At 70.6% G+C, this 17,412-nt stretch overlaps 1 protein-coding gene across 1 annotated transcript in view; it reads right to left on the minus strand.

Annotated features, from left to right (window-relative positions):
• Window positions 1–919: 919 nt before the first annotated feature.
• Window positions 920–17,412, minus strand: part of LOC140409443 (disintegrin and metalloproteinase domain-containing protein 12-like) — a 128,607-nt gene continuing 112,114 nt past the window's right edge. The window contains exon 9 of the mRNA XM_072497876.1: window positions 920–1,130. Within this exon, the coding sequence (XP_072353977.1) occupies window positions 920–1,130 (211 nt within the window). The remainder of the gene's footprint in view (window positions 1,131–17,412) is intronic.

Consider the following 17,412-nt stretch of genomic DNA (forward strand, 5'->3'; position numbering starts at 1 on the left):
CCCAGACACTCCACACACACACTCATCCCAGGCAACACACTCCCCACACACACTCATCACAGCTCCACTCCCCACACACACACATCCCAGCTCCACTCCCCACACACACTCATCCCAGCTCCACTCCCCTCACACACTCATCCCAGACTGCACACTCCCCACACACACTCATCCAAAGTGTTAAGTTACACACTTAACCAAAAAGTTTAGGTGGGGTTACTGTGTTACGGGGATAGGGTGGAGGTGTGGGCTTGGGCAGGGTGCCCTTTCCAAGGGCTGATGCAGACTCGATGGGCCGAATAGCCTCCTTCAGCACTGTATATTCTATGATTCTATGATTCTATGATAGTCACTAGTGGCCAGTGGACAACTGACTGCTCACCTCCGAACTCCAGTCTGAAGTTACCTCACCAATTTCCCGTTTATAAAAACCTGTTGGAAAGTTGCCAATTTGATGTCACGCCTCTGGGGCGCCCATGGCAAGCGGAGCCGCAAAATCCCAGCCTTAATGTTAGATGTGATTCAGCATTGGACAGCACTTGCTGAACAATCCCGAGTGCTGAGATTTACACAGACAACCAATATAAGATTATCAGTCAGGCTCACAATGCACTCACTGTACTTGCTCCAAACTACATAGATGCACTCACAGCACCCTGTCGTCTGCAAGCAAAATACACATGCAGGCATTGTGCCATTTTTAAACAAAAGGAAAGGGGGATCAATAGTTCCTGCCACATTCTGCATGGCAATACCTCCACCAATCAGAGTTGACTTGCCGACTAATCAGCAGCCTTTATCATGCAGTCCGCATTCTGGCTTCCTTTGAAATTTGGTATTCTTGTGTCAGTTCTGATACATGCAAGACAAAAAGCTTCAACGGTGTATCTCTTTTTGCAGCAGTAAGATTCATTTATACTCACTGCGAATTGGTTACCTTTTGTGGTCCGCACCTGGTTCCTTGTTGAACTAGATCTGGGAAGCTGGAATCGGGTAAACTCGAAAACGTTGCTCGACATTGATATGTTTTACCCCCGGCAGCGAACTGAGAATTCAAAATATCCACGCTTCCTCCTCGGATTGGCTGAGCCTGTCCCCCGTTACACTGGATTTTTCCACACATTGCATCGCTGTCGGGGAGACATAAAAACGTTTGTCTTCGAAATTCACCATATAGTGAAACCACTATTGCTGCAAGGTTGTTCAATCTGACTATGTGTGGAGGATAATGGCACATTATTGGTGGGAGACCTTGGGCGTCATTCTCCGACCCCCCGCCGGGTCGGAGAATGGCCGTAGGCCGCCGTGAATCCCACCCCCGCCCCCGCCGAAGTCTCTGGTAACCGAGATTGGGCGGGGGCGGGAATCGGGCCGCGCCGGTTGGCGGGACCCCCCGCTCGATTCATGGCGGAGGCGGAAGTGACTCTCCCCACTGCGCATGCGCGGGAAACTGACAGCGGCCGCTGACGCTCCCGCGCATGCGCCGCATTTCCGCGCCAGCTGGCGGGGCAACAAACGCCATTTCCGCCAGCTGGCGGGGCGGAAATCCCTCCGGTGTCGGCCTAGCCCCAACATTGAGGAGCATTCCGCACCTTTGGGCCGGCGCGATGCCCGTCTGATTGGCGCCGTGTTTGGCGCCAGTCGGCGGACATCGCGCCGTTGGGGGAGAATTTCGCCCCTTGTCCCTCCTTAGAACAGAGGATATTAAAAATTGTTCTCGTAAAAATGACCTGCCTTCCATTAAAAGATCAGGGGCGAAATTCTCCGTTATCGGCACAAAGTCCGCCGATCGGCGCAAAAAACGGCGCAAATCCGACCTGCACCACGCCGGAAAAAACGTGGCGAAGTCTCCGGCCCGAAATGGGCTAGCAGCGACGTGACGGGATCGGCGCTTGCTCACGTGGTTCACGCCGTGCAGCGTCATACGTGCTGCACGGCGTGACGGCTCATAAGGCCGCGCTGCTCCCCCCCACCCGACCGGAACACCCGACCGCAACACCCGGCTGGATGGCTGGCCGCCGCTCAGCCCCGAGGTTCGAGTCACGGGATGTGGAGGCGCTCCTGGACGCAGTGGAGCAGAGGAGGGAGGCCCTGTATCCCGGGCACGGCCGCAGAGTTGCCCCACGCCACAGCCGGCGTCTGTGGAGGGAGGTGGCAGAGGCCGTCACCGCTGTGGCCCTAACACCACGGACAGGCACCCAGTGCCACAAGAAGGTGAACGACCTCGTCAGAGCAGGCAGGGTGAGCCTCCCCATATCCCCCCCTCCCCCATATCCCCCCCTCCCCCACATCCCCCCTCCCCATATCCCCATATCCCCCCTCCCCATATCCCCCATATCCCCCCTCCCCCATATCCCCCATATCCCCCCCTCCCCATATCCCCCATATCCCCCCTCCCCCATATCCCCCATATCCCCCCTCCCCCATATCCCCCCTCCCCCATATCCCCCCTCCCCCATATCCCCCTCCCCCATATCCCCTCTCCCCCATATCCCCCCTCCCCCATATCCCCCCTCCCCATATCCCCCCCATTTCCCCTCTCCCCCATATCCCCCCTCCCCATATCCCCCCCTCCCCCATATACCCCCTCCCCCATATCCCCCCTCCCCCATATCCCCCCTCCCCCATATCCCCCCTCCCCATATCCCCCCCTCCCCCATATACCCCCTCCCCCATATCACCTGATCCCTGCCTGATGTCTAACCATGCATGCTTCATTGTGTATCGCAGGACCAAACGTCCAGGCACCCATCCCCGCAGATGCAGACCGCCCGCAGGATGCCCCTCGGAGGCCACGGGAGACAGAGAGACCCGGACCCTCCAGCATGCGACGCCCGCAGGATGCCCCTCGCACACCACGGGAGACGGAGAGACCCGGACCCTCCGGCATGCGACGCCCGCAGGATGTCCCTTGGAGACCACGGGAGACGGAGAGACCTGGAGCAACAGGGAGACGACACCCCCGTCTCGTGCGGGTGCGACGACGCAGGCGTGTGCCACCCAGCGACGAGACGGGCAGCCACAGGCCCCCGTCACAGCCGAGCCAGGACACCACTACCCAGGACACCACTACCCAGGACACCCCTACCCGGGGCAGCACTACACAGGACACCCCTACCCGGGACAGCACTACCCAGGAAGATGAAATACCGGACAGTGACACAGAGTGGATGGGTGGAGACGAACCCCCACCCCAAAGTGCCATGGACTCAGAGTCGGACGATGCGCACGACACAACGCCACTGCTGTCACCAACACCCTCCACCATCGCAGAAACACTCACCTCGGTTGGGCACTTTAGTGATGAGGCGTCTGCTACACTCACTGGTGCGCACAACACAGCCGTCCCGGTACAGCAGGTGGAGGTAGGAGCAGCAGAGGGACCGGGGGGTTGGAGGGCAGCCCAGCCCAAGCGAACATCTGCCGCCCAGATGGATCCCGGGTTCCTGGAGTTACCACACCCACACATAGATCCGATGCAACCACCGAACCGAAGACGAGCGAAGAGGGTGACGGGCGGCTTGCGGCGGCTGCAGTCGCAGGTGGAGGAGTCCTCCCGCGTCCAGGAGCTGGGAGTGGTGCCGGTCATGCGTGCCACCCAGGCCGACACCGCATGGGTGGTGTCCGCGGTGGAGGCAATGGGTGCGATGGTGTCAGACATGGGGAACGGTTTGCGAGGCCTGGGGCTTTCCGTGCAGGCGGCGTCTGTGGCCCAGGACATGGCTGCCCTCTCACAGGAGGCCATGAGCCAGTGGCAGCGCCAGATGGCAGAGGCGCTCAACACCATAGCCCAGTCTCAGCAGGCCATGGCCCAGTCTCAGCAGGCCATGGCCCAGTCTCAGCAGGCCATGGCCCAGTCTCAGCAGTCCATAGCCCGGTCTCTGCAGGCCATAGCCCAGTCTCAGCAGGCCATGGCCCAGTCTCAGCAGGCCATGGCCCAGTCTCAGCAGGCCATGGCCCAGTCTCAGCAGGCCATGGCCCAGTCTCAGCAGGCCATGGCCCAGTCTCAGCAGGCCATGGCCCAGTCTCTGCAGGCCATAGCCCAGTCTCTGCAGGCCATAGCCCGGTCTCTGCAGGCCATAGCCCAGTCTCAGCAGGCCATAGCCCAGTCTCAGCAGGCCATGGCCCAGTCTCAGCAGGCCATGGCCCAGTCTCTGCAGGCCATGGCCCAGTCTCTGCAGGCCATGGCCCAGTCTCAGCAGGCCATGGCCCAGTCTCAGCAGGCCATGGCCCAGTCTCAGCAGGCCATGGCCCAGTCTCAGCAGTCCATAGCCCAGTCTCTGCAGGCCATAGCCCAGTCTCAGCAGGCCATGGCCCAGTCTCTGCAGGCCATGGCCCAGTCTCAGCAGGCCATGGTCCAGTCTCAGCAGGCCATGGCCCAGTCTCAGCAGTCCATAGCCCAGTCTCAGCAGGCCATGGCCCAGTCTCAGCAGGCCATTACCCAGTCTCAGCAGGCCATCGCTGAGGGCATCGGCGCCAGTGGCCATGTGCGAGCCAGCATCGTACAGTCACAGACAGGGTTTGCCAATCCCCTGAGCTCCATGGCTGCAAACCTGCAGATCCCTGTCGATACCAGCACGGGCCTCCAGGACTGGCAGCGCCAGATGTCGGGGGCGCGTCGGATGGCCAGTCCGTTCGCATCCCCCACCTATGTAGAGGCCTGGGGGCCATCGGGCACCCCGAGGGAGGAGGAGGTGGTGTGGTCCGTCCCGGTTCCCTCTGTAGGGGAGGTCCCGGTACACCGCGACACCTCGGACTCCCCCCCCTTCCGTCCCAGGTGCATCGGGTGGGCAACGGGCAGGACAGGCTGGCAGCTCGCCATCCCAGTCGCCCGGGCCGCAGCCTGGCCCATCTAGGCCAGGACGCCCCAGGAAACGGCCGCCAAAGGGATCCAGTGTCAGAGGGCAGGAATCACAGGAGTCCACCTCCAGTTCTGCTGTACCGTCTGGGGAACCACGTAGACGTAGTCATAGGGCCCGTAAGGCCAAACAATTAGACACTGAGTAAGTTGGCACGGGTGCAGGGCACAGATGAGTTTTAGGGGCTAGGGCACGTGCATGAACTCCTTTGGTTATTAAAGTCAATGTTACACCTACCGAAGCTGCCTTTGTGCTCTGTCCAAAGCGTGCGGGGGTGTCATGTACGTTGAGCGCAAGTGTGTGTGTGAGGGGTGGTCTTACCTCAGCCCCAGGTGAGTCTGCCCCCTTCCCCCTGGGCCGCCATCAACATCCCCCCGGGCAGAGGACGGGACCGTGCGTTGCAGTGTCACAGCCGCATGCAGGGATGGTCCGGGTGGATGGTGGTACTGTGGCCATGGGTCAGACATAGTCCAACGATGTAGAGCCAGGAGCTCATCGGAGGCGGGTTGTCATCATCCTCCATGGCCTGCGATAGACACGCGTCCACCCGCAACTGGCTGAGCCCGGCCCGTTGTGCCGCCGGTGGATCGGCAATTGGGGGTGGGGGGGTGGTGTGCATGCGGGTGGGGTGTGTGGGGTTGGGGAGGGGGGTGAGGGTGCTGGGTGGGTGGATGGTGGGGGGTGTGGGTGGTCGGCTGTTGTCATGGTGTGCGGTCTGTGGCCATACTACCCGATTCCCACGCCCATCTAGTCAGTGAAGCGGGCGGCTATCAGTCTGTCCCGTGCCCGCTGGGCCAGCCGGTAACGGTGGACAGCCACCCGCCTGTGTCTACCCCGTCTGCCCTGACCATTGCCCCCATCCCCCTCATCTGGGGAGGACTGGGCCTCTTCCTGCTGCTCCTCCACTCCGCCCTCCTCTGCCTGCGGCACATCGCCCCTCTGCTGGGCTATGTTGTGCAGGACGCAGCACACCACAATGATGCGGCCGACCCTATCTGACCGATACTGGAGGGCGCCCCCAGAGAGGTCCAGGCACCTGAAACGCATCTTCAGCACGCCAAAGCACCTCTCGATCACTCCCCTTGTCGCTACATGGGCATCATTGTAGCGGTTCTCCGCCTCATTGCGTGGCCTCCGTATAGGTGTCATCAGCCACGATCGCAATGGGTAGCCCCTGTCGCCCAGCAACCAGCCCCTCAGCCGGGGATGGCGTCCCTCGTACATGCCGGGGATGGACGACCGCGACAACACGAATGAGTCGTGTACGCTGCCTGGGTGACGGGCGCAGACGTGCAGGATCATCATGCGGTGGTCGCAGACCACCTGTATGTTCATCGAATAGGTCCCCTTCCTATTAGTGAACACGGCCCTGTTATCTGCAGGTGGCCGCACGGCGACGTGCACCCCATCGATCGCGCCCTGGACCATGGGGAACCCGGCCACGGCAATGAAGCCCACGGCCTGGGCATCTTGGCTGGCCCGGTCCACGGGGAAGCGGATGTCGCGGTGCGCCATGGCATATAGGGCATCTGTCACTGCCCGGATGCACCGATGCACCGATGTCTGCGATATGCCGGACAGGTCCCCACTCGGTGCCTGGAATGACCCCGTTGCATAAAAGTTCAGGGCCACCGTAACCTTGACGGACACGGGGAGAGGGTGTCCCCCGCCAGTGCCACGCGGTGACAGGTGTGCCAGCAGGTGGCAGATGTGTGCCACGGTTTCCCGGCTCATCCGGAGTCTCCTCCTGCATTCCCGGTCCGTGAGGTCCTGGTATGACTGCCGGGGCCGGTACACACGGGGCGCCCTCGGGTGCCTCCGTTGCCGTGGGGCCGCGACGTCCTCCTCCCCCTCCTCGTCCTGTCGGTCAGGTGTCCCTCCAGCCTGGGCGGCTGCCGCCTGCCCCTCTGCGGCAGCCTGCGCCGCCTCTCTGGCACGCTCCTCCTCCTCCTCCTCCTCCTCCTCCTCATCCAGGGCAACATAGACATGAGCGGCTGCCACCACGGCGGCCAACATCGCTGGATGATCGGAAAACATGACGGCCTGGTGAGGGGGGGGGAACGACGACATGTCATCATTGCCCATACCCCCTCCTCCCCCCAGCCAGGTGGCATGGACCGCATGGGTCCAACTGTTGGAGGCTGGCACCTGGCCAGGTGGACCAACTCACTTGCCATCGCACCCCCGCTCCCCGACACGGACCCCGTCCCCCCATTCCCCTCCCCGGCACGGACCACCCCACCACCCTCCCGGGGATGGACCCTGTCCCCCATCCCCCTCCCCGGCACGGACCCCCACATCCCCCTCCCCGGCACAGACCCCATCCCCCTCCCCGGCACGGACCCCATTACCCCATCCCCCTCCCCGGCACGGACCCCGTTCCCCCATCCCCCTCCCCGGCACGGACTCCCCCATCCCCCTCCCCGGCACGGACCCCATCACCCTCCCCGGCATGGACTCCCCCATCCCCCTCCCCGGCACGGGCTCCCCCATCACACTCCCCGGCACGGACCCCATCCTCCTCCCCGGCACGGACCCCGTTCCCCATCCTCCTCCCTGGCACGGACCCCCCCATCCCCCTCCCCGGCACGGACCCCGTCCCCCCACCCCCCTCCCCGGCACAGACCCCCCCATCCCCATCCCCGGCACGAACCCCGTCCCCCCCATCCCCCTCCCCGGCACGGACCCCCCCATCCCCCTCCCCGGAACAGGACCCCCCAATCCTCCTCCCCGGCACAGCCCCCATCCCGCTCGCCGGCACGGACCTCATCCCCCTCCCCGGCACGGACCCCATCCCCCTCCCCGGCACGGACCACCCCCATCCCCCTCCCCGGCACGGACCTCATCCTCCTCCCCGGCACGGACCCCGTTCCCCAACGTCCTCCCTGGCACGGACCCCCCCAACCCCCTCCCTGGCACGGACATCGTCCCACCATCCCCCTCCCCGGCACGGACCCCGTCCCCCCCTCCCCTTCCCCGGCACGTACCCCCCCATCCCCCTCCCCGGCACGGACCCCAACCCCCTCCCCGGCACGGACCCCGTCCCCCCCATCCCCCTCCCCGGCACGGACCCCCCATCCCCCTCCCCGGCACGGACCCCAACCCCCTCCCCGGCACGGACCCCGTCCCCCCATCCCCCTCCCCGGCACGGACCCCGTCCCCCCATCCCCCTCCCCGGCATGGACACCCCCATCCTCCTCCCCGGCACGGACCCCCCCATCCTCCTCCCCGGCACGGACCCCGTCCCCCCATCCCCCTCCCCGGCACGGACCCCATCCCCCCATCCCCTTCCCCGGCACGGACCCCCCATCCCCCTCCCCAGCACGGAGCCCAATCCCCTCCCCGGCACGGACCCCAACCCCCTCCCCGGCACGGACCCCGTCCCCCCATCCCCCTCCCCGGCACGGACCCCGTCCCCCCATCCCCCTCCCCGGCACGGACCCCCCCATCCTCCTCCCCGGCACGGACCCCCCATCCTCCTCCACGGCACGGACCCCATCCCCCCATCCCCCTCCCCGGCACGGACCCCGTCATCCCATCCCCTTCCCCGGCACGGACCCCCCATCCACCTCCCCAGCACGGAGCCCAATCCCCTCCCCGGCACGGACCCCGTACCCCCCATCCCCCTCCCCGGCATGGACCCCCCCAACCCCCTCCCCGGCACGGACCCCGTCCCCCCATTCCCCTCCCCGGCACGGACCACCCCATCCCCCTCCCGGGGATGGACCCTGTCCCCCATCCCCCTCCCCGGCACGGACCCCCACATCCCCCTCCCCGGCACAGACCCCATCCGCCTCCCCGGCACGGACCCCATTACCCCATCCCCCTCCCCGGCACGGACCCCGTTCCCCCATCCCCCTCCCCGGCACGGACTCCCCCATCCCCCTCTCCGGCACGGACCCCATCCCCCTCCCCGGCATGGACTCCCCCATCCCCCTCCCCGGCACGGGCTCCCCCATCCCACTCCCCGGCACGGACCCCATCCTCCTCCTCGGCACGGTCCCCGTTCCCCATCCTCCTCCCTGGCACGGACGCCCCCATCCCCCTCCCCGGCACGGACCCCGTCCCCCCACCCCCCTCCCCGGCACAGACCCCCCCATCCCCCTCCCCGGCACGGACCCCCCCATCCTCCTCCCCGGCACAGCCCCCATCCCCCTCCCCGGCACGGACCTCATCCCCCTCCCCGGCACGGACCCCATCCCCCTCCCCGGCACGGACCTCATCCTCCTCCCCGGCACGGACCCCGTTCCCCAACGTCCTCCCTGGCACGGACCCCCCCATCCCCCTCCCCGGCACGGACACCGTCCCACCATCCCCCTCCCCGGCACGGACCCCGTCCCCCCCTCCCCTTCCCCGGCACGTAACCCCCCATCCCCCTCCCCGGCACGGACCCCAACCCCCTCCCCGGCACGGACCCCGTCCCCCCCATCCCCCTCCCCGGCACGGACCCCCCCATCCCCCTCCCCGGCACGGACCCCAACCCCCTCCCCGGCACGGATCCCGTCCCCCCATCCCCCTCCCCGGCACGGACCCCGTCCCCCCATCCTCCTCCCCGGCACGGACCCCCCATCCCCCTCCCCAGCACGGAGCCCAATCCCCTCCCCGGCACGGACCCCAACACCCTCCCCGGCACGGACCCCGTCCCCCCATCCCCCTCCCCGGCACGGACCCCGTCCCCCCATCCCCCTCCCCGGCACGGACCCCCCCATCCTCCTCCCCGGCACGGACCCCCCCATCCTCCTCCCCGGCACGGACACCATCCCCCTCCCCGGCACGGACCCCGTCCCCCCATCCCCTTCCCCGGCACGGACCCCCCATCCCCCTCCCCAGCACGGAGCCCAATCCCCTCCCCGGCACGGACCCCGTCCCCCCCATCCCCCTCCCCGGCATGGACCCCCCCATCCCCCTCCCCGGCACGGACCCCAGCCCCCTCCCCGGCACGGACCCCAGCCCCCTCCCCGGCACGGACCCCATCCTCCTCCCCGGCACGGACCCGTTCCCCATCCTCCTCCCTGGCACGGAACCCCCCATCCCCCTCCCCGGCACGGACCCTGTCCCCCCATCCCCCTCCCCGGCACGGACCCCCCCCATCCCACACCCAGGCACGGACCCCATCATCCTCCCCGGCACGGACCCCGTTCCCCATCCTCCTCCCTGGCAAGGACCCCCCCCCGTCCTCCTCCCCGGCACGGACCCCGTTCCCCATCCCCCTCCCCGGCACGGACTCCCCCCATCCCACTCTCCGGCACGGACCCCATCCTCCTCCCCGGCACGGACCCCGTTCCCCATCCTCCTCCCTGGCAAGGACCCCCCCATCCCCCTCCCCGGCACGGACCCCGTCCCCCCTCCCCGGCACGGACCCCCCCCCATCCCCCTCCCCGGCACGGACCCCAACCCCCTCCCCGGCCCGTTCCCCATCCTCCTCCCTGGCAAGGACCCCCCCCATCCCCCTCCCCGGCACGGACCCCGTCCCCCCTCCCCGGCACGGACCCCCCCCATCCCACTCCCCGGCACGGACCCCAACCCCCTCCCCGGCACGGACCCCGTCCCCCCCATCCCGCTCCCCGGCACGGACACCGTCCCCCCATCCCCCTCCCCGGCACGGACCCCAACCTCCTCCCCGGCACGGACTACATCCCCCTTCCCGGCACGGATCCCCCCATACCCCTCCCCTGCACGGACGACATCCTCCTACCCGGCACGGACCCCCCCATCCCCCTCCCGGCAAGGACCCCATCCTCATCCCTGGCACGGACCCCGTCCCCCCATCCCCCTCCCCGGCACGGACCCCCCATCCTCCTCCCCGCCACGGACCCCGTCCCCCCATCCCCCTCCCCGGCACGGACCACATCCCCCTCCCGGCACGGATCCCATCCCCCTCCCCGGCATGGACCCCCCCATCCTCCTCCCCGGCACGGACGCCCCCATCCTCCTCCCCGGCACGGACTCCCCATCCTCCTCCCAGGCACGGACCCCCCCATCCCACTCCTCGGCACGGACACCCCCATCCTCCTCCCAGGCACGGACCCCCCCATCCCACTCCTCGGCACGGACCCCCCCATCCACCTCCCCGGCACGGACGCCCCCATCCCCCTCGCCGGGAAGGACCCCCCCATCCCACTCCCCGGCACGGACCCCATCCTCCTCCCCGGCACGGACCCCGTTCCCCATCCTCCTCCCTGGCACGGACCCCCCCATCCCCCTCCCCGGCACGGACCCAGTCCCCCCATCCCCCTCACCGGCATGGACCCCAACCTCCTACCCCGGCACGGACCACATCCTGCTCCCCGGCACGGACCCCGTCCCCCCATCCCCCTCCCCGGCACGGACCCCATCCCCCTCCCCGGCATGGACCCCGTCCCCCTCCCCGGCACTGACCCCCCCATCCTCCTCCCCGGCACGGACCCCCCATCCTCCTCCCCGGCACGGACCCCGTCCCCCTCCCCGGCACTGACCCCCCAATCCTCCTCCCCGGCACGGACCCCCCATCCTCCTCCCTGGCACGGACCCCGTCCCCCTCCCCGGCACTGACCCCCCCATCCTCCTCCCCGGCACCGACCCCCCCATCCCCCTCACTGGCACGGACCCCCCCATCCCCCTCACCGGCACGGACCCCCCCATGCCCCTCCGCGGCACGGAGCCCGTCCCCCATCCCCCTCCCCGGCACGGACCCCCCATTCCCCCTCCCCGGCACGGACCCCCCATCCTCCTCCCCGGCACGGACCCCGTCCCCCCATCCCCCCATCCCCCTCCCCGGCACGGAACCCCCCATCCTCCTCCCCGGCACGGACCCCATCCCCCCATCCCCCTCCCCGGCACGGACCCCGTCCCCCCATCCCCTTCCCCGGCACGGAGCCCCCATCCCCCTCCCCAGCACGGAGCCCAATCCCCTCCCCGGTACGGACCCCAACCCCCTCACCGGCACGGACCCCGTCCCCCCATCCCCCTCCCCGGCACGGACCCCGTCCCCCCATCCCCCTCCCCGGCACGGACCCCCCCATCCTCCTCCCCGGCACGGACCCCCCCATCCTCCTCCCCGGCACGGACCCCATCCCCCCATCCCCCTCCCCGGCACGGACCCCGTCCCCCCATCCCCTTCCCCGGCACGGACCCCCCACCCCCCTCCCCAGCATGGAGCCCAATCCCCTCCCCGGCACGGACCCCGTCCCCCCCATCCCCCTCCCCGGCACGGACCCCAACCCCCTCCCCGGCACGGACCCCGTCCCCCCATCCACCTCCCCGACACGGACCACATCCCCCTCCCGGCACGGATCCCATCCCCCTCCCCGGCATTGACCCCCCCATCCTCCTCCCCGGCACGGACGCCCCCATCCTCCTCCCCGGCACGGACCCCGTCCCCCTCCCGGGCACTGACCCCCCCATCCTCCTCCCAGGCACGGACCCCCCTATCCCACTCCTCGGCACGGACCCCCCCATCCTCCTCCCCGGCACGGACCCCGTCCCCCCATCCCCCTCCCCGGCACGGACGCCCACATCCCCCTCCCCGGCATGGACCCCCCATCCCCCTCCCCGGCACGGACCACATCCTCCTCCCCGGCACGGACCCCGTTCCCCATCCTCCTCCCCGGCACGGACCCCCCCATCCCCCTCCCCGGCACGGACCCCGTCCCTCCATCCTCCTCCCCGGCACGGACCCCGTTCCCCATCCTCCTCCCTGGCACGGACCCCCCCATCCTCCTCCCCGGCACGGACCCCGTTCCCCATCCTCCTCCCTGGCACGGACCCCCCCATCCCCCTGCCTGGCACGGACCACATCCCCCTCCCCGGCACGGACCCCCCCATCCCCCTCCCGGCAAGGGCCCCATCCCCCTCCCCGGCACGGACCACATCCCCCTCCCGGCACGGACCCCATCCCCCTCCCCGGCATGGACCCCCCCATCCTCCTCCCCGGCACGGACCCCGTCCCCCCATCCCCTTCCCCGGCACGGACCCCCCATCCCCCTCCCCAGCACGGAGCCCAATCCCCTCCCCGGCACGGACCCCAACCCCCTCCCCGGCACGGACCCCGTCCCCCCACCCCCTCCCCGGCACGGACCCCCCCATCCTCCTCCCCGGCACGGACCCCCCCATCCTCTTCCCCGGCACGGACCCCATCCCCCCATCCCCCTCCCCGGCACGGACCCCGTCCCCCCATCCCCCTCCCCGGCACTGACCCCCCCCGCCCTCCTCCCCTGCATGGACCCCGTCCCCCTATCCCCCTCCCCGGCACGGACCCCCCCATCCCACACCCCGGCACGGACTCCATCCTCCTCCCCGGCACGGACCCCGTTCCCCATCCTCCTCCCTGGCACGGACCCCCCCATCCCCCTCCCCGGCACGGACCCTGTCCCCCCATCCCCCTCCCCGGCACGGACCCCCCCATCCCACGCCCAGGCACGGACCCCATCATCCTCCCCGGCACGGACCCCGTTCCCCATCCTCCTCCCTGGCAACGACCCCCCCCGTCCCTCTCCCCGGCACGGACCCCGTCCCCCTATCCCCCTCCCCGGCACGGACTCCCCCCATCCCACTCCCCGGCACGGACCCCATCCTCCTCTCCGGCACGGACCCCGTTCCCCATCCTCCTCCCTGGCACGGACCCCCCCATCCCCCTCCCCGGCACGGACCCCGTCCTTCCATCCCCCTCCCCGGCACGGACCCACCCCATCCCACTCCCCGGCACGGACCCCGTTCCCCATCCTCCTCCCTGGCAAGGACCCACCCCCATCCCCCTCCCCGGCACGGACCCCGTTCCCCCTCCCGGGCACGGACCCCCCCCATCCCCCTCCCCGGCACGGACCCCAACCCCCTCCCCGGCACGGACCCCGTCCCCCCATCCCCCTCCCCTGCACGGACCCCGTCCCCCCATCCCCCTCCCCGGCACGGACCCCCCCAGCCCCCTCCCCGGCACGGACCCCAAACCCCTCCCTGGTACGGACCCCGTCCCCCCCATCCCCCTCCCCGGCACGGACCCCGTCCCCCAATCCCCCTCCCCGGCACGGACCCCAACCTCCTCCCCGGCACGGACCACATCCCCCTCCCCGGCACGGATCCCCCCATCCCCCTCCCCTGCACGGACGACATCCTCCTACCCGGCACGGACCCCCCCATCCCCCTCCCGGCACGGACCCCAACCCCCTCCCCGGCACGGACCCCGTCCCCCCATCCCCCTCCCCTGCACGGACCCCGTCCCCCCATCCCCCTCCCCGGCACGGACCCCCCATCCTCCTCCCCGCCACGGACGCCCCCATCCTCAACCCCGGCACGGACCCCGTCCCCCTCCCCGGCACTGACCCCCCCATCCTCCTCCCAGGCACGGACCCCCCCATCCCACTCCTCGGCATGGACCCCGTCCCCCCAGCCCCCTCCCCGGCATGGACGCCCCCATCCCCCTCCCCGGCATGGACCCCCCCATCCTCCTCCCCGGCACGGACCCCGTCCCCCCCATCCCCCTCCGCGGCATGGACGCCCCCATCCCCCTCCCCGGCATGGACCCCACCATCCTCCTCCCAGGCACGGACCCCCCATCCCACTCCTCGGCATGGACCCCCCCATCCTCCTCCCCGGCACGGACCCCGTCCCCCCATCCCCCTCCCCGGCATGGACGCCCCCATCCCCCTCCCCGGCATGGACCCCCCCCATCCTCCTCCCCGGCACGGACCCCGTCCCCCCATCCCCCTCCGCGGCACGGACCACATCCTCCTCCCCGGCACGGACCCCGTTCCCCATCCTCCTCCCTGGCACGGACCCCCCCATCCCCCTCCCCGGCACGGACCCCGTCCCCCCATCCTCCTCCCCGGTACGGACCCCGTTCCCCATCCTCCTCCCTGGCACGGACCGCCCCATCCCCCTCCCCGGCACGGAACCCGTCCCCCCATCCCCTCCCCGGCACGGACCCCCACTTCCCCCTCCCCGGCACGGACCCCAATCCCCTCCCCGGCACGGACCCCGTCCCCCCATCCCCCTCACCGGCATGGACCCCAACCTCCTACCCCGGCACGGACCACATCCCCCTCCCCGGCACGTAACCCCCATCCCCCTCCCCTGCACGGACCACATCCTCCTCCCCGGCACGGACACCCCCATCCCCCTCCCGGCAAGGACCCCATCCTCCTCCCCGGCACGGACCCCGTCCCCCCATCACCCTCCCCGGCACGGACCACATCCCCCTCCCGGCACGGACCCCATCCCCCTCCCCGGCATGGACCCCCCCATCCTCCTCCCCGGCACGGACCCCCCATCCTCCTCCCCGGCACGGACCCCGTCCCCCTCCCGGCACTGACCCCCCCCATCCTCCTCCCCGGCACGGACCCCCCCATCCCCCTCACCGGCACGGAGCCCCCCATGCCCCTCCCCGGCACGGACCCCGTCCCCCATCCCCCTCCCCGGCACGGACCCCCCATCCCCCTCCCCGGCACGGACACCCCCATCCCCCTCCCCGGCACGGACCCCCCATTCCCCCTCCCCGGCACTGACCCCCCCATCCTCCTCCCCGGCACGGACATCCCCATCCCCCTCACCGGCACGGACCCCCCATTCCCCCTCCCCGGCACGGACCCCCCCATCCTCCTCCCCGGCACGGACCCCGTCCCCCCATCCCCCCATCCCCCTCCCTGGCACGGTCCCCCCCATCCCCCTCCCCGGCACGGACCCCATCACCTCCCCGGCACCGACCCCCCCATCCCCCTCCCCGGCACAGACCCCATCCCCCTCCCCGCACGGACCCCATCCTCCTCCCCGGCACGGACCCCGTCCCCCCATCCCCCTCCCCGGCACGGACCACATCCCCCTCCCAGCACGGACCCCATCCCCCTCCCCGGCATGGACACCCCCATCCTCCTCCCCGGCACGGACCACATCCCCATCTTGGCACGGACCCCATCCCCCTCCCCGGCACGGACCCCTCCATCCTCCTCCCCAGCACGGACCCCGCCCCCCTCCCCGGCATGGACCCTCCCATCCTCCTCCCGGGCACGGACCCAATCCCCCTCCCCGGCACGGACCCCATCCCCCTACCGGCACGGACCCCATCCCCCTCCGCGGCACGGACCCCGTCCCACCATCCCCCTCCCCGTCACAGACCCCCCCATCCCCCTCCCCGGCACGGACGCCCCCATCCTCCTCCCCGGCACGGACCCCGTCCCCCCATCCCCCTCCCTGGCACGGAACCCCCCATCCCCCTCCCCGGCACGGACCCCATCCTCCTCCCCGGCACGGACCCCCCCATCCACCTCCCCGGCACAGACCCCATCCCCCTCCCCGGCACGGACTCCATCCCTCTCCCCGGCACGGACCCAGTCCCCCATCCGCCTCCCCGGCACGGATCCCCCCATACCCCTCCCCGGCACGGACCCCCCATCCTCCTCCCCGGCACGGACCCCCCCATCCACCTCCCCGGCACGGACCCCAGCCCCCTCCCCGGCACGGACCCCGTCCCCCCCATCCCCCTCCCCGGCACGGACCCCGTCCCCCCATCCCCCTCACCGGCATGGACCCCAACCTCCTCCCCGGCACGGACCACATGCCCCTCCCCGGCACGGATCCCCCCATCCCCCTCCCCTGCACGGGCCACATCCTCCTCCCCGGCACGGACCCCCCCACCCCCCTCCCGGCAAGGACCCCATCCTCCTCCCCGGCACGGACCCCGTCCCCCCATCCCCCTCCCCGGCACGGACCACATCCCCCTCCCGGCACGGACCCCATCCCCCTCCCCGGCATGGACCCCCCCATCCTCCTCCCCGGCACGGACGCCCCCATCCCCCTCCCCGGCATGGACCCCCCCATCCTCCTCCCCGGCACGGTCCCCGTCCCCCCATCCCCCTCCCCGGCACGGACCACCCCCATCCCACTCCCCGGCATGGACCACATCCTGCTCCCCGGCACGGACCCCGTTCCCCATCCTCCTCCCTGGCACGGACCCCCCCATCCCCCTCCCCGGCACGGAACCCGTCCCCCCATCCACCTCCCCGGCACGGACCCCCACATCCCCCTCCCCGGCACGGACCCCAACCCCCTCCCCGGCACGGACCCCAAACCCCCCATCCCCCTCCCCGGCACGGACCCCGTCCCCCCATCCCCCTCACCGGCATGGACCCCAACCTCCTCCCCGGCACGGACCACATCCCCCTCCCCGGCACGGATCCCCCCATCCCCCTCCCCTGCACGAGCCACATCCTCCTCCCCGGCACGGACCCCCCCACCCCCCTCCCGGCAAGGACCCCATCCTCCTCCCCGGCACGGACCCCGTCCCCCCATCCCCTCCCTGGCACGGACCACATCCCCCTCCCGGCACGGACCCCATCCCCCTCCCCGGCATGGACCCCCCCATCCTCCTCCCCGGCACGGACACCCCCATCCCCCTCCCCGGCACGGACCCCCCATTCCCCCTCCCCGGCACTGACCCCCCCATCCTCCTCCCCGGCACGGACATCCCCATCCCCCTCACCGGCACGGACCCCCCATTCCCCCTCCCCGGCACGGACCCCCCCATCCTCCTCCCCGGCACGGACCCCGTCCCCCCATCCCCCCATCCCCCTCCCTGGCACGGTCCCCC

The sequence above is a fragment of the Scyliorhinus torazame genome, chromosome 3, assembly GCF_047496885.1.
Source record: "Scyliorhinus torazame isolate Kashiwa2021f chromosome 3, sScyTor2.1, whole genome shotgun sequence".
Lineage (NCBI taxonomy): Eukaryota > Metazoa > Chordata > Chondrichthyes > Carcharhiniformes > Scyliorhinidae > Scyliorhinus > Scyliorhinus torazame.